The sequence below is a fragment of the Salarias fasciatus genome, chromosome 14 (assembly GCF_902148845.1).
Source record: "Salarias fasciatus chromosome 14, fSalaFa1.1, whole genome shotgun sequence".
In the NCBI taxonomy this organism is placed as follows: Eukaryota; Metazoa; Chordata; class Actinopteri; order Blenniiformes; family Blenniidae; genus Salarias; species Salarias fasciatus.
The window spans coordinates 31,991,873-32,017,654 of NC_043758.1; the positions used below are offsets into that span (position 1 = coordinate 31,991,873).

Sequence of the window (25,782 nt, forward strand, 5' to 3'; positions counted from 1 at the left end):
ACATTCATTTGTTGCGGCGGATTTGATTCATTTTCACAGTGATTCAGAGCCGTTTTCATGAGGGACCCGTATTTTTACCATGATAAACCACACCCTGTACGAGTAAAGGTATTAGACAGTTTTTCACTGCAAAAGATAAAATCAGCTCTAATTTTTATCCATTACTTAAATGGTACTATTTCAGTTTCTCCTTTGATACATTTTTTTTTTTTTTTTTTGCCATTTTTTTTTCTCATTTTGCTTACACTTTAAATGAAAACCTAAAGTTTTGTGACTAACCTTTTTTAAGACAAAAAAAAATATTATTATTACAGTTTACCTTGAGTTTGGTGGGCCAGAATGAGTCCGTTTTGGTCCACGAGCCTTATGTTTGACACCTGACCCTCCCCATGAATCTGTGTCTCTGCGTTATTAAGCTCAAGGACAAAATCTTCCATTCGTTTTTTTTTTTTTTTTGTTTCCTTTTAGACAATACATGACTTTTATTCATTAGCATGAGTGCAGTGTGAGAACTGTCAGTGCATTTTAATGGCCAAGAAAGACTTTAAGTCTACAATGAAATGCCGGCGAAACAAATAAAGAGCACTTCTGCCACTTATTCTTAATTCGCAATAAAACAACAACAAGAAAAACTGTGCATCTATAGCTTGATACTTTTTTTCATGTTAATTTAATAGATAATATCCTAAAGTTAGCACCAGGACTTACCATGGAAATGTACAGATATACAGGCACATGAAGGAGTCATATCATTACTGTCCTGCTGTTCAGTGATCACATTCCCTTCCAGGTCACTGGCAGAGTAATTGTGCTTAACACAATTACAGAATATTCCACGGGAAAGGGGAAATTATTAAGTAGTCACAACAAATCCACAGCTGGGAACAAAGGGTCACGTGGTAATACTGAAAAGCGACGCTCTCGACCAAAGGCCTCAACATTTGCCCTGAGATGAAGGCTGAGATCAGAAGAAACGACGCCGCTCCTTAAAAATCCACTGCGGGCGTCCAGCGGCGGTCGGTGTCTGTGCGGACGGAGGTGCCGCGGCCCCCCGGTCATACTGAAGACTCCCTGTGGAAGACTTTCGCCTTGAGGCTCCTCAGGCTGCACTGCAGGTTGGAGCTGGTCTCCGACTGCAGCGCCTCCGAGAACTTGACGTCGTATTGGTGGCTGGTCTGGGACTTCCTCTTGATGGAGTTCTGGATGGTCTCGGAGGTGAAGTAGTACACGATGGGGTCGAAGCAGCAGTTGGAGACGGCGATGCAGAGCGCTATGGGGTAGATGGTCCGCACCACCGACTCCGCGAAGCAGCCTTTGAGGGTCTTGGTGCGGACCAGGGCGTAGAACACCAGGTTCACGTTGTAGGGGATGAAGCAGAAGCAGAAGATGAAGAGGTGCACGACGATCATGCGCAGGATCTTGGTCTTGTTGAGCTTCCCTCCGCGGCTGATGGTCTGCGGGCGGCGGAGGGTCTGCAGCACCATGATGGAGCAGCACAGGTTGAGCAGCAGCGGGATGAGGAAGCCCACCGTCTCGATGAAGATCACCACTTTGGACAGGTGGGATTTCCACTGCTTGGACGAAAAGTTCTCGAAGCAGAAGGTGGCGTTGGCCTTCTTGTCGCTGGTGGTGGTCTGCAGCAGGAAGCCGGTGGGCAGACTGGCCGACAGCACCAGCACCCACACGGCGGTGCACACGATCTTAGCGTTGCGCTTGGTCCGGAGCATCCTGGAGCGGAACGGGTGCACGATGGCCAGGAAGCGGTCCACGCTGATGCAGGTGAGGAAGAGCATGCTGCCGTACATGTTGGTGTAGAAGAGGGAGACGGAGACCTGGCACAGCGTCCCACCGAAGGGCCAGTTCTGGTTCATGTAGTAGAAGACCCTGAGCGGCAGCGTGAAGACGAACAGCAGGTCGGACGCCACCAGGTTCATCATGTAGGTGGTGGTCTCGTTCCTCAGCTTCAGGGAGCAGGTGAAGATGTAGATGGCCACCACGTTGGTGACGAGCCCGATGATGAAGACGATGCTGAAGACGGTGCTGTACAGCGGGTACTTGAAGCCATCGCTCTTGTTGCAGCTGATGTGGTCGCTGACGTTTCCGGGCCACGGCTGGGAGAGATTGTCCGCCAGCAAGGTGGTGTTGAACATGATGAGAGCCAAAGAGCCCCGGGATGGGGGGGCGTCCGTTATGTAATGGCTATATAATGAGGAGCCCGTCCCGAATGGCGAGTTGACCATGAATGGACGGCGGAGAGGAGGACGCAGTGAGAGACGCTCAGCCTGTTATCAGTAATGTTACTTTCCAGCACAGCTGTCCAGGACGGAGAGGACTGCTGCACATGGTCAGCGTGAGCCCCTCCCCTCTCTTGATGTGGTTATTCTGGGGGTTACCTCGTGCTGAAAAGACCCCCTCCCAGGGGACAGAGACCCAGGCTGGAGTGTCCTCCCTTCCCCCTGCCCTCTCTCTCAACCCCACAAGTTCCAAACTTAGCTCTACTCACTCGGGTGAATCAGTCCCAACAACGCGCCTCCTTCTCACCCTCCTCGTCCTCAGTCAGTCCTCACAGCAGAAGATGCCATGTCCACACTCGGCGCAGTGCGAGGGGTGGGGCGGCGGGGATCCTCATGACAGGATTCCCTCTCTTTGTCAGTCCAGAGGCAGCCGGGCTGTCATGTGCTCGCCACTCAGCACCATGCTCCTCTCCCCGAGCTGAGCCTCGACTCGACCCCAGCGTCTTCCAGCCTCCGGCCTGAGAATGTGTGTGTCTCCAGGACGGGTTTCCTGTCCCCTCGCTCCCTCCCTACACAGCCTGGAGGGGGTCTTTCAACACAGCGCTCCTCACACTGCCACAGCCTCCACTTCTCCTTTGTGCCTGTATCACACACAGTTTTTGTACTTTGAGTGGGAAGAGAGAGCAGCTGTAGTAACTCCACCCACAGCCTCACATCCAACTCCTCCTACTCCTTTGTCTGCTCTTTACAGTTAAAAGAATGAGGCAAACAGCAGCGTGCCGAGAGGGAACTCAGCAAAACGTGACAACAAGTGCACTTTACTGACTGACGCTCTGCATCACACACACATTTCTAAATTTAAAGTCCTTTTTAAAGACTTTTTGTAACCTCTGCTGGTTTAATTTAATTCAACAGTTAACATTTAAAAAGAAAAACAAGAATTTCAAGCAGACTTAAATGGAAATACGTTGTTGGTGAAGGTTGAGGATTGAATAATAAATACTCTCTGGAATAAGTCATATTTTTAGATGCGAGTATTCTTTTTAAAGTGAAAATGCTAAGTACAATTCACACAAAGTAATTTCAAATCACAAGTTGTGACAAGGGGCACTTATGATGTTTTGTAACGGTTTAATTAGCATGTCCTTTAATATTTTCATTAAAGCAAATAATGTTTTTGTATAGTGTAATCTTTATCTGAGAGATAAGCTTTGACTGTTAATATTAAATACAAGCCCATTGAATTACTGTCTGTAATTAACTGTGCAATTATCTATGGTTTCCATAAAGATTCTTAAGGTAGTTTCTAGGAAAAATCAGTACCTCAGAATTAATGAGAGCAGCGCTTTGACTTTATCTGAGTGTGACTTGAGCCACGTCTCAGTCAGTGTGAACACTTTCAGCACTGTCAGTATACTGTCATTACGTTATAAACCATGACAAGAGTATAGCAAAAAAACTCTATACATGCATAGAATAATAGAAAAAAACAATAGATAGATAGATAGATAGATAGATAGTGCTGTAGTAATATAATGAAAACCTGGTGATCTCTTCACGCAGACGTCATGAACACTCTGTTATTAATGTTTACAGCGTGTGTGTGTGGTTTCATTACAAAAACAACCAGCAGGCCCGGCATGCTAATGACGTCATTTTCAGTGTTTCTGCCATTTCCATGTAAACTGACAAAGAGTTCAGAAAGGGATTGCGTCAACGTGAAACTTCTCTGAAACAAAAACGTACAAATGATGTGTTGTAATTGTAGTTGGTGATGTGCAGAATGTGTGTGAATGAGTGATTTATTTATTTATTTATTTTTAATTGTGTCTATTTATTTTACTTTTCCTATGTCCTGGACCTCGAGTAGGGAGTTTCGTATTGTGTCATATAACAGTGTACTGGTATTATACACTGTTATGTAAAATGTATATTGAAATACTGGGAATAAATGTGACGTGTAAAGATTCACAATAAGCAAACATGCTTTGAAACTTTCGCAGCAGTTTGACAAAAATGCAGAAGCTCTTTTAATTTCATAACGAGAAAATGAACAAGTTATAAAACTTTGGAAACGAAACCTGTCCATCTGCTGCGTCACAGCATGCCGCTTTACACTCGGAAAATAGTTGAATGCATGCCCAGTTCAGAAACAAATAATAATTACACACTGCTAAACCACAACATCACAACATGAACCTTCATGTTCGAGTTATCATAAAAGGAATTAGAAATAAATGATCAATTTTTGAGAGATTTTTAAGATTTTAAATTGAGTTGTAAATTGATGGATGAATGAATACTTACATCTTTCCTTCAGATGGACAGGTTTTGCGATATATAAATAAATATTCATAAGATGTGTCTCCACCTGATGGTCACTGTTTGACAAATCATAAAATACTGAGAATGAATTCTACAGTCAGCAAATATTATATTCTAAATGAATGAATGAATCAATAGTAACATGTTGATGATGACCTCTTGACAGTGAGAGTGAAAGACATCACGGCCTTGCTTGCTTCGTTCCTGTTTGGCAACCTCAATCAAGAGGTTGTGAGTTCAATTCCACATTTCCCATGCCTACTCTTCGAGGTGCTGTTGAGCAAAACTGAACCCCGACTTTCTTCCACATAAGGTTTGAGCCTCGAGCGCGGCGGCCGCCACCCTGCAGGTTGAAGAAGCGGGTTCGGAGTCTGAGTGCTGCCGGTTTGATTCCCACGGCCGTAGTGCCTGAGAGCCTCAGCGAGGAGCCGCCCGGCTCCACAGGTCTGATGGAAGGTTGGAGAAAACTCAACGGCGTCCTTGTTGTTCCTGACGCCTGTGTGGGCAGCAGCCTGGCTGCAGCAGAACAGCTTTTTATTTTATAAGGGAAATTAGAAATGAGAGCGAACAGAAAGCTCGCTCTGTTGCCTGTTTCTTTTTTCTTTTTCGCCCACATTCAACACATTCAAGTCTTCTTTTTAGCACAAATTCCCAACTTGGCAGTCTGTAAAAACACTGGGGGGCATTTGTTGTGAGGGAAGTAGCTTAGGAGGCAGGAATGTGAAGTTTTTAAAGAATTAGTCTCTGGAAAACTTGAAAGCAATCCCAGCGTCTCGATGGTCACCGAATACTGTAAACTGTTTGAGTCTATTTGTGTTGAGTTATTGTTCCTGTGTCCAATAGGAAGCGTGCTACCTGCTTGGATTTCCTGTCAGTGAACCAAAACCCCTGGAAGAGATCACAGTTGTTTGGGGTTATTTTTCCAGCTGAAGCCACCTCTTCGCAGAACAAGAGAACACACACTGCCCGTTCTTGGTAGCGAACCGCGTTCCTGTCTTTAGTGATAGAAGAAGTACAGACGAATCCTGTCGGCCTCGCAGGTACCAACAATAGCCACACAAATGAAGGAAGAAATGCTCCAAGTGGGGAATCAAAGAGACGAGAGGGTGTTTTACGGCCGCTGCGCCTCTCTTTGTCAGTCCGCTGCAAAATAAACATCATCAAGGCTGCAGCGAGCGGCGCGAGAAAACACAGAAACCTGTACTATTGTCTCCGACTCGCAAAATAGTTCCATCCAGCACATAAAAACAAGCTCTTCACATGCAAGTATGCCGGCCGCTAAACAAAAACATGTGCCTGAAATCCCTGGACTGTTAAATTTCTCACAATGCCAGGAAGCTGTCTGGTACCCCCAAGGCCAAGACTGGGAGGCTCCAGACGACGGCGCTGGTCGCTGACATAACGAACGCCGTTGTGTAATGATCAGGGAGACAAAGGTTACACCTCAAGATGACTTGAAATGAAGAAACCAAAACCTGTTGCATTATGTATTTAATTTCAACTTTGAGGTGAGTCGACAGGCCCAAAGCTGCAGTTTTACAGGAAACACGCAGCAATTAATCATCCAATCTGCCTTAAAGACCAGAAACATGAGCTGAAACATGCTCAGGACAGATGAAGCGCTCCAGTTTAAAGACGCTGCGGCCGTTCACATTTAATTCCCGAACTCCTCGGAGAACTCCGGAGTTGTAAAAATACTCACATTACAGCCGATGAAGGAATGATTTAACTTCTTGAAAATGAACTGATTATTCTGAAGGAGCCAAACATGAGGAAAAGTAGAGTTTATGAATAGAGATGCACCTTTAAAGTAGGAGCAGCATCCTTTAGCTACTTATTGATACAGAATAATGACATGAGTGCTTACTGAAAGCCATGAAGCTGAATTCATACAGCTTAATGCAAACATTAGCATGAACCGTCTCTGCATAGCCGATGCATCGATGCTCGTCGGCTGTCTCTTTCTAATCATTCAGTCTTTGTTCCTCTCTGGATTTCAGTTCCTCACCGGAAACTTAAAACTTTTGTATTTTTTTAACCCATTTTAATAATCCTTTTTCTTTTTGGGGTCTAATAATCGACTTCCACATCAAACAAGAGTTCTCTTCTTCAGAGAAAACTACCGTCATCATCATTTCCCACCTATATGAGTAATGCAGAGATAAGCGTGAACCAGCACTGAGATCCCTTATCTGGTTCTTCTCTGGAAAAACCAACCTTGACGTTTGAGCCAGAGAGAAGAGGAGTCTCCTGTGGGTGTGTGGAGGGCACGGTGCTCCCTCGTTCATGCTCCCTTATCAACTGCTGCTTTTGAAACACGTACTTTTCACCAATAAAGACATCAGGCCTCCCACGGCGACTGCACCAACTAAAGTGCACTGAGGCGTCACGCTTGTATTTTTAACTGAACTCTGTGGTTTTATGTGTGTGTGTGTGTGTGTGTGTGTGTGTGTGTGTGTGTGTGTGTGTGTGCACGCAATCATGACTCAAACCGCTTCCACTTGAGATACCAAGATAACATGTAAAATGGAAAACAATCACCAAATGTCTCACTGTCACAGTCAGAAGAAGTCAGTCACTAACAGAAGGTATTTGGAACAGGCAGAAAGACCCAGGAGTCACTGCTGTCACTCGGTGATTGCACGAGAAGAGTTTCATGCAACAGAACGCCATATTGAACCGTGCAGACTTTCACACCGCAGACCAAAATGAGACCAAGTGCATTACTGGACACTCTCACTGCAGCAGAGCTGATGCCGTTATCGCCGTCCTGATCTACAACCGGCGGCTGGAGAGGCAGACCGCAGCCCGACAGAGCGAGACAAACGCGGACTGACGTCAAACTGTAAACCTGAGAGAGTCCAGGACTCCTCCATCAAAACAAACATCTTCTATCACACGAAACAGCATTCATTTAAACGTCGGCTGCTTCAACATGCATTTTAAATTCATTCCATAATGAACAACATTTAGTTTCACTTCCAAAAACAGTCTGATCAGTTTTAGTGTTGCCAAGTGACCCATAATTTGAGATCCTGTTTTGTGTGTGTTTGGAGGAGAACTGGTGCGTGGCGGCGTGCCAGGTACCGTTAGCAGCTGAGCACACTTCCTCCTCCTCCTCCTCTATAAAACCGTTTAAGTTGTGAGTCAGCGCTGCCGAGTGTATCGGCGTGGCTGTGAACATATGTGTAGCTTTTCGGCTTATCCACAGCACAATGGAATAATCTGCTTACTGTGAACAGCCTGAAAACAGACCTGAAGACCCAATAAGGAGTGGAACTGTTGTTGTTTGGAAAAATGAGAGCATTATGGGGCTGCTAGCAGGATTACTGCGTACCTGAGTGTACTGGTGTGTGTGTGTATGTGTGTGTATTTGGATTTCTGCATACCAATGTTCACAACTTTTGCAAACTCATCACTATATTTCATTTTCATGCTCCTCTAATAACTGTGCACGGACATTTATAAGGACCAGGGTTCTGCAACCTGTGGCTCTTCAGCCGCTCTGCAGTGGCTCCTCGAAGCTTTCACAATATGAAACGAGAATGAACAGTCACTTAGTTTTATTACAGTATCACACCACAGTACTACTCAAAATTATTTTTCACTCTCGGTTCAAAAGGGATTCAAAAAAAGGCACAAGTAAAATTGGGGAAAATAGCTAAAATTAAAAGAAATGGGGAAAAAGTGATAGAATGTTAAAAAAAAACATGAAATGTCTAGAATTTCTAAAAGAACATAAAAACAGTTTGGAAAAAAACATGCGAAACTGCTTAAAAGGAGGTAATATGGTTGAAACTACTAAAATTTCAAAATTGTCAGTTAAAAATACTTGAAAATAGGAGCAAAACTCAACAACAAAAAACAGGTCAAATTTAATAAAATGTTCACTATTCTCAACCTGAACTTCATAAATGCATCATAAGACATATTTTGTATGTGAATCAAAACTATATTTGAAACCTCATAAGCTGCATGAGCCTCATTTTAAAGGTTAAATGTGTTTTGTGGCTCCAGGCCAACTTGACTTGTCAGAAAGTCACAAAAATGGCTACTTTGGTCATAAAGGCTGCAGACCCCTGGTGTGGACAGGTGACCTGCTATTTACTCGTGCCATGGCGCTCATGCGCAGCAGCAGCGTTTCCACCATTAACAAGGAGATAGAGCCAGAGCGTTTCCAGAAAGTCTCGTTTTTGACCGTTTACACGACTGCAGAGCCTGAGCATTTTCGAAAAGTTGTGTTACTGTGTCAACAAACATCCAAAGCAAAACAAAAATGGATGGAGACTTTTATTGTAAAGGTTATCAGAGGTACACAAACACCCATTCAATCCCCATCATGGATTTTCTTTTTTTTGTTCCAAAAAGCAAAATCCTGTGGATATGACCGCCGTTCCGCTGCAGTCTTTTATGTGATCCATCCCAGTGAACCACATCGGCGTAGATTTAATCTCATTATTAAGGGAGTATCCATCAGCTGGATTTCATCTAATTAAATTATGTGAGAGGTGGAGGTCTGGCTGTGATCATAATGTCTGTGTGGGCTCAGCATGGCGGGAGAGCTCAAAGAAAAATCAATAAATGCTTCAATGGTCTCTCCTAAGAAAATGTTTCAGCGCTGTGTTGGTGAATACACACACGAATCACACAGTTTGCAGCCCTTATGTTCTTCTCTGCTCATAATCTGTTTATTATTCAAACTGCACTTCAGGAAACACTCAGTGGGACGTTAAACTGGCATTAAGCTGGATTCACCATATGTCAGAGTGCCAGTGTGAGTCTGGTCCGACTGTCTCACTCCGTGAATAAACAGACACTATTGATCCCACTAATGCACGTCTTTAAAATTAACGACGAGACAGTCTTGATCTGAATGTGCTTCACTTCCTTTGTGGGACTCTGCAGCCCACTTTTACCCTGCTCCAACCAGTCAACATATTTAACCCTCAAAACAGGGATGCACCGATGCTGATTTAAAAAAAAACATTCAGTTTTGTAATAATGAGGAGAGAAAGAATTAATTCAAGAGACAGAATCTTGGACCAAAAGATGTAACACAGCAGTCTGAGGTTCAGTGTTTGGCTCAATGACACTTCAACATGTGGACAGTGGAGAATGGGAATCAAACCTACAACATTCCAAACAAGGGACAACCGCTCTACCAACCAAGCTGCAGCTGCCCAAAATTTGATGAATATAAGTTATATCATAAGAATGAGCACAGAGTAATTAGTACGGCATTTATCAGAAGGAAAAGCTTTGTTTTTGCAGATTCCGTTCAGATTGCCGATCAACACTTTAATGTTAAAAAAAAAAAACAATATCTACAGGTTATTATGTTTATGAAGCTGCTCCTAAAATGAAGGAATAGATGGAAACATGCAGCATAAAGGCTTAAAGATATGAAGCTGTCTGTACAACCACCTGCACGGTGCTGTCCGACAAAACCAGACGATCTTTGTTCAAGATCCACATCTGTCAACTAGTAATTTCAATTCAAGACATGACATGTAAGTGAACGTTACAGGAAACCTGGTTATCGAAGGTGTGAAACCTGCAGGGCCACAGACCCGTCAGAGTGTTGCCAAAGACAAGCAGCAATGCGGCTGACGAGTTCATGAAAGCAGAAGATGAGGAGCGTGAATTTGTGTCACAGTGCACATTAAAGGAAGGCTGCACTTTGTTTCTTGTCATATTTTAAGCTGTTGAACGGTTTCAGACACGTTTCCCATGCTCATTTGGCCGCTCAGCCTAAACCCTACAGCGAAGCTGAAGTTTCACAAGTTGCAGACTTTTATTTACTTTAACAAACAGATTGTAATGCGTTTATATAGAAAATTCAGAAAGGTGACGAAGAAAGTATCATCCTCTGAGTCTGGTCCTGCTGGTTTTTCCCAGTTTAAAGGAAGTTTTTCCATTTCCACTGTTTCCTGTGCTTGTTCATGTGGAATTGTTGATTTTTCTCTGTCTTGAAATGACTTTTGTATTGTGATATCACAGAAATAGAATAGAACCGGTATGAAAACAAATGCATCACACTGCCCCCTGCTGGCTGCAACAGTTAAAGCACAGAGCAACAACAGTAGTGTTCAGTATGATCTACCTCATCACTTTATTGTACGCTACATTGTCAAATGTTTCCAACATCAGCAGCATTTTTCATACAAAAGGATAACACACTGGCATTGTTTAGTAATTATCAAAACGTTCCAAAAAAAAAAAAAAAAACAAAAAAAACCTACACTAATTGGCTTGTTAAAGTAAGAGCATTTTGTGACTTTCCATTAGGAAGTCGGCGTGGAATTACCTGGCGACTTAACGACCTTGTGGTTTGATTTGAGCACGTCTACCGCTACCTCCAGCACCACAAGGCGCTGTCCGGGGAGACGTATAAAGAAGGAGCAGGAGTCCGCTTCCAACGCGTCAGCGATAAAACAAAAACGTTGTGTAAACATACCAATTGACAACAACACTCCAGTAGAAAACAGTAACATCACAGGGACAAACATCGATTCCAGCTCCGAGTTCACGCTTCTCTCCGGTGAATGTGTAACAGCTGGCAGCAGGAAAACAGTGTTCAGAAAGAGCAGTGGCGAGCGTGGATGGCAGAGGAGTGAGGAACAGCAAAAACAAAGTTTGAGAGATTCTTAGTTAAATGTAGATTCGGGCGATCGGGCGTCAGGAAAACAAACTGTAACAGGCAGGAAGTTGATTCATCTGATTCTAATCGCCTCTAATCTCAACCTGCACTCATCTATGGGGGGGAAAGTAAATGCTGATGGAGAGCTGGGTGAAGTGTGAACCTCGGGTGTGTGGCAGGAAGTGCATCAGGCAAAACTTAACAAGCCCACAGTGCAAAGTGCAGTAGTGACTTCCGTATCAAAAAAAAAAAAAAGAGTAGAGGAAAAGTCATAACCAGATCTCCATCAGACAATCTATAATGCATCGAGTATGTCGATTCATTAACGGAACTGAGAAACTTCAAAGCAACTGAAAGTGATATAAATACAATGAAGAGGAGAAATTGGGATTTCCTGCTGAAACACTTTCAGGGGATTTAAACCAGCGTTCAGAAGTCTGCAGGATCAATCACCTTCTGCTGTCTTGAAGTTCAGATCAGGACTGTTTAGTAACCCTACATCCAGGAATATAGAAAGTACTGAAAGATATTGTGTAGACCTGACGGGGAACATGGAAACTCCGCTGCAGAGTGAATCTGGAGCCAATCAGGTGTTTTGTGATCACGCAGGGGGGTTTGTAACATTTCAAAAACTCCAGAAAGGCAGTGCTTCGGGGAAGATGGGAGTGTTAGCGCACACATTCAATATCCGACTGCCTCGACTGAACCAATCGAACGGAGACTCAACCGAGCATATAGTCAGTAACACAAAAACAACAAAACAAGGCAGACCAACGACCGCTGTGGCACATCTTCCTCTTCAGCCTCCTCGCTGCCTGCCTGGACGAGTGGTGCGACCCAATACAAACGCCCTCTCAACAGGGGGGGGCGTCAGAAACTTTGGCCAGGTGCCTCTCTGCTTTTCAAGTCCCGGATCAGTGCCGTGTTTGCTTTGGTGTCCTCTGAGAGAGCCGGATCCCTCGCTACAGTCAGTTTTTGAAGGCCCCGTAGCGGCTGGCTTTGTTAATGAAGTTCTTGAGCAGGTCATGGTCCATGTCCGCAAAGGCCTGAGTCTGCGTGACGGCCGTTAGGTGGTTGACACAAAACTTGAAGCAGAACTCCTCCAGGTCCTACAAAATGAAGAGGGCTGTCTGGTCAGTGCTGGGGGGCGGGGGGACCCGACCCGGCTCCACCTCGGCCGTGTGTGGGCCGCTACCAGCTTACCCGAGCCTCATACTTGACGGCGGCGGAGAGCAAGGTGATGGCGTTGTCCTCGGAGATGCCCCTCTTGATGGTTTCCTGGCACAGCCTCTTCAGCCGGCTCTCTCGGTAGAACGTGGCCAAGTCCAGCAGCCCTGAAAAGACCGGCACAGAGGTGAGCCCGGGGAGCCCGGCGGGCATTACCGCCGCCCCGCCGCCCACCACTCACCGATGGCGTCCTCCGGCGGCAGGTTGATGCTGTCCGTGTAGAGATACTCCAGGAAGGCTCGGTACACCAGGTACGAGAACTGGTGGACTTCGATGGCGTCTTCGTCCGTTTCGTTCAGCAACACGCGAAAATGCTCACACCTGGAGGGGGGGGGGGGCGATAAAAACAGAGGAGCTGCAAACTTTCCTGATGCCGCACATCTGTTACAAATCATATGCACTCGGCCTTGGTTGCTGCTCTCGATTTTAATCATGGTGGTTAAAAATCCTTCTGAGAAGTTAGAATTTCCATGAATTTGTATTCATCATCATCTCAAGGCTGCGCTCCGCAGCTTTTTCTCCCAATGTGTTTCTGCAAATGTCAGATGAAAACGTGACATTAGAATTTCACAAGAATCTAGAAGGTAAGAAACAACTGAAAACACGACTTTTAGGCAATGGCTCCCAAAGTGCAACTTTTTGAAAATGCTTGGACTCCTCCGTGTAGACGATGGGAAGTGCTGCTACTGTGCATGAGACTACGGTAAAAACTTCTTCTGAACATGCAGGAGTATAAAAACAATGGCTTCAAGGGTTTAAATCTGAGTGGTTTTCTGTCTGTAATGGGCTGGAGAGTTGGAGGAGGTGCTGTAGAAGATGAATCTTTATCAATCTTCACCTTTTTAGATTACATCACATTCTCCCTGTTGATCCCTCAAGGAAACAGCGTTGAGAGCTGCAAACTAGTTTCAAGCAGGGTTGCCATGTCTGCATTTTCAAGCAGAATCTGCATACTCCTCTCGATGTTTTTTTTTTTTTTTTAAGGTACTTCTTCTTCTACATGTGCCAAGTTTTGTAAACCTCCTCTTGTTTTCAAAATACTAGATTATTAGGGGCTGGTTTCTGCACGTCGGGTTTTCTCCATCAGACTTGGAAGAAGCGCTGCAGGCTGCTCACACTAATGAGCTTCAATTTGCCCGTGGGCACTGCGAAAGGATGTCCTCTTGAAAAGAAACACTTGTCACCATTTATTCTTTTTAACTCGCTCCCCTCAAAGGTTTTAAAATTCCTTGCCAGCCAATCTCTACCGGCTCTAAGCCTTCCAATCACTCTTTCCCAGGACGGAGTGGAACAAACCGCCAGGTCCTCAGCCTTCAGTGCATCTTATTTGCATGTGATGTTACCAAAGAGGACTTTTTTTTTTTGGGGGGGATATTCGTGCGAGCATGTGCAGTGCAGTTGACGCTGCAGACAGTCTGGCTCCTTCCTTCTGACAGTGCAAAAGAGCAAGGGGACAGGAATGCAGATTCTTGGTGTTGGGAGTGCAGTTATAAAAAGAAAGACAGGAAACAATAGGGCCGACTTTGCTTCCTCGTGACTTGAACAGGAAAGACGAGGGGGATCTGTCGCTCAGTTGAACATTAAATCCAGTCCAAACAGCTAACTAGTAGCAGGTGTGTGTTTAACCGACTGTCGCAGGCACGTCTCTCAGGATGGCTTACTTATCAATGGAAACCTGTCTTTTCTGCCTCGATTCTTAGTATCTGTAATCATGACGTGTTTTTCTTCCCAGCACTGACGGTTCTGAATACTAATGATCTGGCACAAGCTGTGAATGTTAAAAAAAAAAAAAAAAAAAAGCACCCATGTGACTGAAATGAAAGTCAGGATGGAGAAGCAGGGCCTCATGTGGGGAACAAAGGAAGCTTTTTTCTTTTTAAACAAAGCACAATCAGCGCACAGAAATACCAGAGGAAGACCCACAGACACGGTTTCAGTTGCACAAAGGTCATTATGAGCACACAAAAGTCATTCTTAATTAGGGTTCATTACATAACGGCCGCAGCGGGCCATGAAGTGCATTTCCAACAGAGGAACGCCATTCTGTTCCACAGCGTGAACGTGGTTCGCCTCATTAGACACTTTTTATGACTGAACGTGAGAAAAATAATTACAGAAATTAAACATTCTGCCTGCTTGCTAAGAACTGTGACATCAACGGATATCCACTTCCTGAACTGCTTTATTCGATGTAGAGACAGATCATCATCAACAGGCACATTACAGTCACCAATAGGCCTGCACAATATATCGTTTGAACATCGCCATCGCAATGTGCGCATGTGCAATAGTCACATCGCAGGATGTGCAATATTTTTATTATTATTATTATTTTTAACTTTTGTTTTGCAGCAAGCTGCTCCATGCTCCACAAAGCCACTCTCTCCCTCCCTCCTGCTCAGTACTCGCCGCCCCCCTCCCTCCTCCACAGCAGGGGGGGGGGGGTTCGGGCTACACTCTGAACACAGGCAACATGCAGGAGGAAGCGACGGAGGATTTAGTCCCCAAAAGAAGGCCAACATGTGAAATTTGGATATATTTCGGCTATAAAAAAAGACGATACGGAACAAAAAAACGTTCTCTGCCGACAGTGCCTCGTCGTGGTTTCCTCAACACGAGGTAATACGTCAAACCTGTTGGACCATTTGAAACGCCATCACAAGCTCCTGTATTTCCAGTGCAAAACCAAAGACCCCAGGTGAAACTTCATCTTCACAAAAAACAGTTACAGAAGCCTTTGCCGGCATAACACCGTATGATAGGAACTCCAAACAGCATCGACAAATCATGGATGCAATAACTTTTTACCTAGCGAAAGACATGGTGCCATTCAACACCGTGGATCGTTAAAGAGGGATTTTAAAAAATGATCCGCATGCTCAACAAGCGGTATGAAACACCACGTATTTCTCTCAAGTGGCCATCTCCCCAAATAGAGCTATTCAGGTCATCTGGTGAAAATCCTTCTATTTTTAATATCGCAATATATATCGCAATATATCGCAAGCCCCCAAAAAATCGCAATGTCAGTTTTTTCCAATATCGTGCAGCCCTAGTCACCAATTAACCCGTTAACGCCGTGGGCCACGCCGCCGCCCGTTAGCTGACACCTTCATGGGTTTTCTCTACCTGATTTTCAGCAGGGCCTTGTGGACGTGGATGCACTTCCCGTCGACCAGAAACTTCAGGTCGGAAATTTCTGGGCTGTCGAATTCCTTCTTCAAAGACTGAGCGACTGTCAGGTAGTCGTCACCATCTGGGGAAACAGCGCAGAGATAGTGTCATTCAGCCTTTAAAATCTAGAAAAAAATTGTTGTTTTAAGCTCAGTAAGACTCTGTAAGGAAACATACTTTAACTCTTGTTTTTCATTGCAGTGGTCCAGATGTGGTTTATGAATAATTCTGCTTATTGGTTAAGCTGCACCACTGTGTAGCTGCAGTCATTCAGCAGTGGCCCAGTCTACATGGGTGTCATTTCAATCCGATTGAAAACAATCGTGTTAAGCGTACGTGTATACATGGACGGCATACGCCACAATCACTCCTTGTTTACAAGGGCCCTGGGTGAAGCGGATTATACGGTGTCCTGTGACATGCGCACCACGTCTCGAGCGGAATTTCAGGTCTTGAGCTTTGCAGCCAGCAGTCCTCAGAGCAGAGCAGAGTGTTTTTATCTGCTGGATCTCAGCTCAAATAATGTTCCAACATCTCCATGAGACGTTGCTCAGAGAGCGAGCGCTCTCCCGGCCGGAGTCCCGCAACGCCGAGCGGCACATTCCGGTGTGAGCACCGGGGCTTCGTGTCGCCTGCCAATGTTTCAAATTAACTGGTGTCCGTGTTAACTTATGACCAAGAGATGTTGAAATACCGACTGAAACTTGTAGTCCTTCTAGTGAACATCGGTTATCTACAGTTACAGTAAATTTATAAGTTTAGAGTCTTTTGTGAGTCTTACTTTTAACATCTGCTGTCACCAGCATGTCTTTACACAGAAATCTGTCACTCGTTAACGCGGGAACCAGTTAATCCATAACACCGGCAGGGCGGTCTGCTGGTAGTCTGCCTCGGAGCACTATGAACGACTCGCTGTTGCACGATTTGTGGCCAACTCGCCTCTCCAGTGTTTGTTCTCTCTGAGTTTTTATTAAAAAAGTGCTTCTCAAGCACCGTCGAGTTCTTCTGCTTGTTTTTGACTGTGCTGCTTCCCGTTTACTGCGCACATCATCACGTCACTACGTACGAAGGAACGCATGCACGGATCTGAAAATACATAGCTGATTCACTCGGGCGTTTCTACGACACATTTACAATCCGCTTCGCCTTACAATCCGATTATATGGGGCCCATGTAAATGTCGCCAGTGAAGTATTCCTTTGGCACACGTTGTGGAGTGGCTCAATGCGCCGTCTTGTGGTTCAAACTTCAATTGCAAGACTAAACAAGTGGAAATCATGTTGCTTTTGGTTGGCAAACGTGCAGAAAATCCCTACATAATCCCTGAACTGACATCATGAATGTCGCCTGGTGTCTGCTGACCGCTTGCTGTTACTGAATTTTAGAAATATTCACTCAAAAAGACATTATTGAAAAGAAATTCTCAGAAATGACCAATTCAATTGTTTTTGGAGGCGGACAGTGAAGCAGGTGATAACAGGAGAGGCCTGCACTCGAGAGAGAGGCGATCAGTTCAGCGGTTTAGCCATGTCAGGATTTCATGTGGGATGTCATTAGTGGATGGTAAACAAAAACTGAAGCTCTCAAAAGTGACAAGTTAATGCCCCTTCGTTCGAGAGGCGAGTTCATATAAACACTTCAGCTGAGATGCAGAGGAAACAGAGCTTCCTGTTTATTTCGGAGCCCACTTCCAGGAATGTGCACCTATGACACTCGGAGATATGTCTCATTACCGCCGCCTGGTCACAGGCTAAATGTGAGCAAGGAGTCACACGGCGAGGCAGAGGAGCACGGCCGAGGTTTGGAGGGTGTTTCGGCGGCGCTCTCACCGACTGAGAGGAGGTGCCACGTGACGGCCGGCGTGGCGAAGCAGGCGAACACGTCGTCCGTGGTGCTGAAGTGTGTGAGGTGGGGGCTGGCCACCGCCTGACCCCGGCACTGACCCCACATCAGGACCTGGCCGCTCTGCGTCTTGGCGGCCGACGTGTGGCTGGTGTGGCATGCAGCCACTTCCACCATCCTGATTACAGAAAAGAAATTTAAAAAAAAATCATGCCTTATATCAAGAAAGGCCTCTCGCGTCACATTTCAATAGCAGCAGACACAACGCGCTCACCTCTCTTTGTCTGTGTTTATTAAGGTGGGCAGAGCTTGGTTACTCTTGTTGCCCGTTCCCAGCTGTCCGTACGAGTTTGCTCCCCACGCATAAACAAAGCCCTCGTCCGTCAGCGCCAGTGTGTGTGCATATCCGCACGCAACCTGCCGTCAACACAGAGAGTGTGTGTGAGCTTCAAGCGAACGATAACAAAAAGCAAATGGCCAGCGTTCGGGGCTTTTACCTGCACAATGTTGACGCCTTGCAAGGCGGCGATCCTGCACGGGGTCTGCTGGTTCCCATTGTTTCCCAAACCCAGCTGTCCATTGCAGTTGTAGCCCCAACCGTAGATCTACCAACAAAACATCGACAGGTTTTATTTCAGTTTGTTTTGACATGAAACACACAACGCACAGACAACAATAAACTGTGTGGTGTTCCCTCACAGTCTGGCTCAAAACCCTGCGATGAAGGTTTAATGATGCCTGATGATGGCCTGGTCAGGGTGCTGCGCCTTCACCGACTTGAATCAGACGTGACAAAGACTAAACTAGAGTTTCTTACACAAACTGTCAGTCGTTTAGAATGCAGCAGCAGGATTTTTTAACTAAAACAAAGACAAGAGACCAAAGTCCAGTTTAAAGTCCCTTCACTGGCTGCCTAGTAGTTTGTTTTTCAGATTTTACTAACTGCTTTTAAAGCTGTCCGTGACTTGAATCTACATTCATTTATCAGAGCTGTGGAACCAACACAGACCTGTGTGTAATTCTCTAACCTCAGCGGCTAAAGACAAAAGTTGTCCAAGCTATTTCTGTTTGTCTTTTTGTCGTTGATATGCTTAACAGATTTTATCTTTGCTACTGAGTTTTAGGCCCCGTTGAACGCCAGGTTTCAATTGAAAAAGCATCGTCATTGCAATTCCGTTTCAGGTAAGTTTCATGTTTACATGACAGCCTTCTGAAAGCGATGTCCATCCACACGGCAGAGACACTGAAAATGACGCAGTTGGCATGCCAGGCCACTAGATGGTGCTCCTGGTTGTTTTGTGATAAAAATCACACATGAATGCAGTGAACAATACCGTATTGGCCCGAATATAAGACGATATTTTTTTCCAGAAATTGCATCCTCAAAAGTGGGGTCGTGTTATAATCGCGGACTTACGGTAGATGGTCAGTACGCATCCGCGCCGCTAGATGGAGCCAAAGTATCACTGACCCGAGAGCGAGTGGAGCGATGAAATGAGATCAAATGATCTGATGAAAAATGGCGGATCATCTGGAACAAAGGGGCTCGAACGCTGGACAACTGAGCAAACGACAGAGGCGAAGTTATGATACCAACTTTAAACTGATGGTGATCAACGCAGCAGAGTCATCAAACAACTGCCAAGCCGCCAAGAGATATGGTGTAGCAGAGCGCCTCGTTCGATATTGGAGAGCACAGAAAAAACGCCTACAGAATGCTAGCGCTATGAGAAAAGCTTTCCGTGGTCCCAAGAGCGACGCTTCAGAGAGACTGATAGAAGGGTGAGTGAATACGTCACTGAAAAACGGAAAGACGGAATGCCCACCACCAGAGCCGTGATTCAGCTGAAGGCACTGGAAAGTTATTTACATCGTTTATGCGGTTTTGACCCCATGAGGATTCTTATTTGTTGCTTATTGTTTCTTATTTTGAGAAAGAGAATATATTTTTTATTCAATACTGTAGTAATATTTTTTCATTTTATATCTTGAAATGTTATCTCAGTTGTGCGTTTTTGAGTTTATAATAATTGTATAATAAAAAGTTGTTTTATGAGTGACCTTATTGTCTTCAGCATTTTTTTTTTCCACAAAATGATCTTTGAAAAATAGGGGTCGTGTTATAATCGGAGTCGTGTTATATTCAGGCCAATACAGTATGTCGAAAACATTAAAGGTGCATTAAGGAGTTTGCACTTTTTATGCGAAACAACGGCCCCTGCAGGCCTTGGGTGTAACTGCAGCTTAGTGAAACGCTCGTGTCTGTGGCTCGCGTCCATGAACGTGCACAGAAGAGGGGAACTCCTTCCTCGCCCTTTAAGTAGTGCTCGAGTAAAATTGAAGTTTCTTATGCCTGGTGGGGTCTGTGCTGGAGTTGTGGCAGTGCTAGGAGCCGGTCTTTTTTTTTATTTTCTGGAAGCTCCATCCTCAATACTGCTCTGTTGTTGCTCACTAAGCATCTGGCGGAGTAATGGCGGACAAAACAAAACCTAAGGAAATCAGGCCAGTGGGAGGCGCATTACGTCACATCATCTCAAATTCTCCCCAAAAAAATTCTGGTGCCGGACCGGCACTGCAACTTTCAAGTGACAATTTAGCGCTGTTAGAGGTACTTACAATGAATATGTCAGGGCACATTGTACACATCATTGAATATTTGGAACATGTTTATGGTGGAAAATAAGTATTTTTAAAGCTGTAAAACTCCTTAATGCACCTTTAACAATGGCAAGTACAAGGACTTTTGTATGGACAGACGACAAAGTTGGATTGCTGTTCCATGAGACTCTTAACTCCAAAACTACTTATCGATGTCTGATAAACCATTTCGAGTTCCAGTTAAACATCTGCAGCCTGGTGTCATCCATTACCTCTCCGTTGTCCAGTACGGCCATGGAGCACAGCTGACCGCAGGCGATGTTCACCACCACTTTGCTCTGCAGGCAGCTGCTGACCCGGCGCGGCGTCGGCTGGTTGGCGGTCGACCCCGAGCCCACTTGTCCCGAGTTGTTGTAACCCCAGGCGTACACCTGGAGCACAGACACACATGTTAGCGGCCCCCGAAAGAAACAACAACGAGCAGAGACCAATCCAGAGCCGGGGCTGAAGCTACCTCTCCATCTGTGGTGAGGGCGATGGTGTGGTGGGAGCCACAGGCCACTTCTGTCACCCTCTTGTTGAGGAGGTTGGTGGACACCAGCGCCGGGGTCAGTCCGTGGTTGGTGGTCCCGTTTCCCAGCTGGCTGTAGCCATTGTGGCCCCAGGCAAACACCTCGCCCTCTGCACAGCAGAAGGGAAACAGTCATCATGTTGCCTCAGCGGTTAATGTTTTATAACCGCAATAACGAGCAGTCGACTACTGTGATTTACAGGAAATCACAAGGAAACCTGACAATTCAACACTTAAACAATGTGTGAAAGCTTTGTGTTGCCGCCCAGCCTGTACATCAAGACTAAACACAACTTCAACAGGCTACAGCCTACAGGACACATGGAGCAGAGTGTGACATCTATCTACACACTGCCTAGAAGTAGCTTTCGCCTCCTTCTGACATTCTGGCAGAACATAATTTACAGTCAGCCTTACTTTTGTCATTTTTGTTAATATTAAAGAATCTCCAAACCAGGAACATCGCTCATGCTCTCTTGTCTACCTGCTGGTGACTTTGCTGATGCAGATCATCATGTAATTCTCGTCGTATCGGGAAGCTTTTTTTCTTATTAAAGTATCAGACTCAATACTGTTCTCGTATTTGTCATTACTAGCAATGACATGGATCACAATTCAACTTCTATCATATTTTTTGGTCACAGTCTCACTTATTTTCTAAATATAAAGATAATCAGCTGGCTGTACATGATCTAAAGTACTGATGCAATTACTGATACCGGTATCAGTGCATCCCGAGTTTAAGTCAAAAAAAAAAAAAAACTTAGTAAAACTAAAAAAGCTGAACACAGCAGAAAGGGAAGTAGATAAACCACAGGTGCGGCAACCCCCTGAAAAACCAGTTTTTCTACACGGAAAGGAAGATTTAATGACAGTTCATCTTCCGCAATGCTCACAAGTCAAAGAAAAAACAATTTCCTTGAATCTGCCCTGTTTTCTTATCATCTGTCATTTAATAAATCTAAGTCTACCTTTGAACCAATGAACACCATTACAGCTTATTAATAAGCTTAACACTTTTTACTTTATGTTATCAGTGTTGGAATAATTTCTTTTGTTTAATATTTGAGCAGCAATAACCGCACACATCACCCTGAAGCTGGATTTTTCTGTACTTGTCTCACTGCACCATCTCCTCAGGAAACCTCCCAGCTGGAGCCATTTGGGGGGGGGGGGATTTACCTGCAGTGGCGATAACCACGTGTGGTCCTGTTCCGTAGCTCAGGGACACAATCTTCTTTCCACACAACACATCGATCCTGCGTGGCTCAATAGTGCTTTGAAGGTCTCCGAGCCCTAAACAGCCGCTGCAGTTGGTGCCCAGAGCGAAAACCTGCAGAGACCAAACATCGGAGTCTGAAACTCTCCTCTATTCCAGTGTTTGCTCATGTGGTGCCTAGTGGCAGACGTGTTAACAAGAGGTGGGAGATGTGGTGAGATTTCAAGCTGGGAGCGGATTAAATATAAATATTCACCAACAGGGATTTTAATTAAGGTTTAAAAAAAAATGGAGTGTGAAAATCCCCCAAGGTGGTAATAGAAAATATTAGAAGATTTACCGGTAACAGAAACACACTTACTTTTGTTATAATTGCATCATGAATTAATTTCCCTACATTGGGAAATGTCTGTGATGCAAAATCAATCACAAAGTATAATAAGCTAGGAGATTCTCCTAATGGTTTACTCTCAGAAGACTTATTGATTTCTGGTTTATTCATCTCAACACCAACATAGATTTTAGTAAAATGTCCCAGCAGAGCGGACTGAAGATAACAAGTTCCATAATTTCAGGAGATATCCTCCAAAATCCACAGCTCTGAGACATCCACATGCCTGCAGAGCCAAACAAATCAGCAAGGATGGGGAGATGAGGCATGCATTACAACTGCTCCATGGGATAAAAACGGAGCTTGCTCAGGTATTAGGCCTGTCTCTCTAAAGATAGCCTCAGTCTATCTGCTTATCCCTCTGCCTGGAGCTGCACCTCGTATCAGCCAGTGAGAGGCCTCCAGTGTTTCCCTCTCCACTTCTACACAATAAGGAAATAAATCTTTATTATGAAAGTAGATTAGGTCAGTCAATTCTTACACACCTTTTTATAAACAAGTGGATTAACACACCCTAATCCCAAAGTCCAAATGTTACCTCATCATTAACTGTAACATAGAAGGCTTCATTTGCGGCGCTGCCAAAGACACAAGCCTGCCGGATAAGCCGCAGTTCCTCAGGAGGTAGGAGTGCAAACACTGGCCACTTCCCCACGTCCAGCATGCTACTCGACTGTGAACACCAGAGGGAAAGAACAACAGGGGTTGATTCAAGACACTGAAGAACGAGTTTTGAAACAGGTAAAGAAAATGCTGAGTCACATCAAGTCGTGATATGGTTGGCAGAGCAAAATACAACATGAAGGGGTTGGTCTGGTCAGTTATCAAAAAACAAGAGTAATGGAAATGAACATAGGAAGAAAACGTCAATAATGCTTTGCTTCATCTGCAGCAGCAGAGGATGAACTATCCACGGTGTTTGGCAGCACTGACAGCCTGTGGGCTCTGAGCCCAGGTTTCTACAGAGATTAAAGCGCGTACACATGCTGACAGAGGTGTTTACTAACAGAGACAGGAAAGTACAGGGCATATTTACATTTTAAACTGATTCACCATCTGTTCTTGTTTTTGCCCTCAAGGTATTACAAAAGACGAGTTTTCTAAATCAGTGCATGTTCTAACATCTGAGAGTGCAGAACCAGATAAGTTGCATTGTACTAAAGTAAACAAAAACAAAGCAACAATCCAAAAGCCAAATCTCTACTTTACCAACACTTATAAATCTGCATCAGGCATTCATGCGGTTCGGAAAACCTGGATTAGATCTAAAGTTCTAATATGACAACAGGAAAACAAACATGACAACAAGCTGAAAAAAAGGAGAATAATAACAATAAAAAGCTAATGTGACTATCTCAAGACAAAGTTGAAAACTGTAATCACATAGAAACTCCAATTAGAGTGAAAAGTGATGCTAACATCTTCTTACTGTTGACGTTACCTTGCCGTTCTCCTAGCTAGTCGCTCTCCCGTCTTTTTCGTTTCACTATTAACGGTGACACCGGAAATGTGTCAGGCAGCGTATGTGGCTGATAACGCCTCATCCAAACTCATGTTGGGACTGTGGCTTTTTGGAGTTTTGGTCTCACATCTGCGGCAGCGACGGCGGCGGCGGCGGCGGCGGCACCTTGTTGGAGTTAGCTTCGACGGCTAACAGCGCCCGGGATAAACAGAGCTCCTTCACTTCCTGTGCTCTGCGCGGTGCCTTCAGGGACAGTAGGAAAGCGGAGGATTTCACCGGCACAGTCTCGGACTGAAACAACTTGTTGAGTTTTCCAGTAACTAATGACCTTTTCTAACGTCTGCTACGACGTCAAACACATTCATCCTCTGATTGGTATCTCGTGCATATTTGTAATATACTCTAGAATTACGAGGCATGCATTTTAATCACGCATAGATTTAGTTTAACACATTTGTTGGGAAGCATATCAAAGCAGCATTAACTATTATTATTATTATTATTATTATTATTATTATTATTATTATTATTATTATTATTATTATTATTATTATTATTATTCAGTTGAGTGAATCTCCTTCATAACTCTTCTTCAATGTGATCAAGACTATCTATATATGTATATATTTTTTGAGACTTATATTATTTTTTCCAGACAGAAAACAATGTAAAACACTGTAATGTTAATCCTGATGTAATGTTGCGTCTTGCTTTTGTTTCTTACTTTGCATACCATATCTGTATAGCTACATTTAACGCTACAGGTTATAAACTTGCACTAAATGATTGAAATATAGAGCAAAAAATGCTAAAACTAATGTTTTAGAGCCAATCTACTTTAACCAAAATACAGTATTTTGGTTAAAATAGACTAGAGAAATACAATCATACACATGAAATGAAAACAGGGTTTTGCCAAGATGGAGAGATTTATGAACATCATGATTTGCAAATTACTCAACAGAACCCCTGAAAGAAAAAAGTAGTTAAATATTTTTTACATAGACTGTCATCAATTTCAACACAGAAATCAGCTCCAAAGTTAGTTAAATTGAACTCGATAAGGGTTAATTTGACACTGTTTTTTTTTTTTCTGTGTGGTTCTCAACCTTTCTATTAATCTGCGGATTAATCTATGCACAGAATGCAAAGCAAACAGCAAATTCAAAATGCAAAAAAGGTCATTTGGCTTTACATAAAATCCAATTTTCCCGGGAGTGTGCATCAACTGTCTTCCTGTTCCTCATGAGATCCAGCAGGTGGAGCCAAGCAAAACCTTCTCTGAGCCATTGCACCTGTTACTGTTGAAGTTGTCAAGATCCCACATACACTTACAGGTATTTAACATCCAGACTATTTGTGTGGAGAAAAAAATCGTGTTAGTTTGAATTATTGTTATTTCTCATTATTGTCATAATTATTGATATTTTTGATTAACGTCAATTCCAGTTCTGAAACATGATGGGGTGAGTCACCGTTGCACGTTCAGCTTGCAGCAACACTATGGAAATTTACTCATCCCAAGTTGTTATTGTGATGGTCTGTGTTTTATCATTCTGTTGAATTTGTGCATAAGTTTCCTTCCTTGTGAGTGAAATTTGCTCAGCTGTTGTTTTGAAATGTGCTCTTAAAATAAATTCACATTTTGCTAAATTCTGATGTTTTAATGATTCAGAAATGTAATTGTGTTTAACTGTTTCAAGTACATATCTGATTCCATGTGCCTGCATCAATACATACATATTTATTTGGCTAAAGCTCATTAAACCTTCCTGCTGATTTTATTTGTGGGTACATCTACAGTGTTTGGCTTCACTGTAATGCCGTTAAGAATGAATGGGAAATGTTCATAACCTCCCTGAGAGGCAATAAGAAGGGGTCAGCGAGGAAAATAACTTTGTTTCTTCAATGGTAAAGACACTTTTCCATCTTTTTTTCTTTTTCACTGTCCTCAGTGTTGACTTATTTGCTGGATTTGTGAAATACCAAAATATGTTGTATTTTGTACATGAATAAAACTGATGAAAAACTCTCTGTCATCTAATTCCTACCTACACATCTCAATCTATGAAGTTTACTCTAACAAATTTATTCTCACT

General features: G+C 44.0%; 2 protein-coding genes across 3 annotated transcripts; both read right to left on the bottom strand.

Moving 5' to 3' along the window:
* Positions 1-200: 200 nt before the first annotated feature.
* Positions 201-2,891, bottom strand: lpar6a (lysophosphatidic acid receptor 6a). The gene has a single exon (XM_030109176.1). The coding sequence runs from the start codon at positions 2,238-2,240 to the stop codon at positions 1,056-1,058; it is 1,185 nt and encodes a 394-aa protein (XP_029965036.1). The 5' UTR covers positions 2,241-2,891; the 3' UTR covers positions 201-1,055.
* Positions 2,892-9,951: 7,060 nt separating this feature from the next.
* On the bottom strand, positions 9,952-23,868 carry rcbtb2 (regulator of chromosome condensation (RCC1) and BTB (POZ) domain containing protein 2). Of its 2 annotated transcripts, XM_030109023.1 has the most exons (12): positions 23,663-23,868; positions 22,760-22,894; positions 21,794-21,944; positions 20,555-20,721; positions 20,313-20,471; positions 17,940-18,047; positions 17,717-17,859; positions 17,430-17,620; positions 15,556-15,682; positions 12,608-12,747; positions 12,403-12,533; positions 9,952-12,308 (listed from the first exon to the last, which is right to left on the bottom strand). In XM_030109023.1, the coding sequence occupies exons 2-12, from the start codon at positions 22,883-22,885 to the stop codon at positions 12,168-12,170; spliced, it is 1,584 nt and encodes a 527-aa protein (XP_029964883.1). In that variant the 5' UTR covers positions 22,886-22,894; positions 23,663-23,868; the 3' UTR covers positions 9,952-12,167. The 2 variants fall into 2 exon arrangements, 1 of the variants encoding a protein (XP_029964883.1); XR_003932837.1 differs by lacking the exons at positions 9,952-12,308; positions 12,403-12,533; positions 12,608-12,747 and adding an exon at positions 14,293-14,660 and having other exon boundaries at positions 15,491-15,682.
* Positions 23,869-25,782: the final 1,914 nt, after the last annotated feature.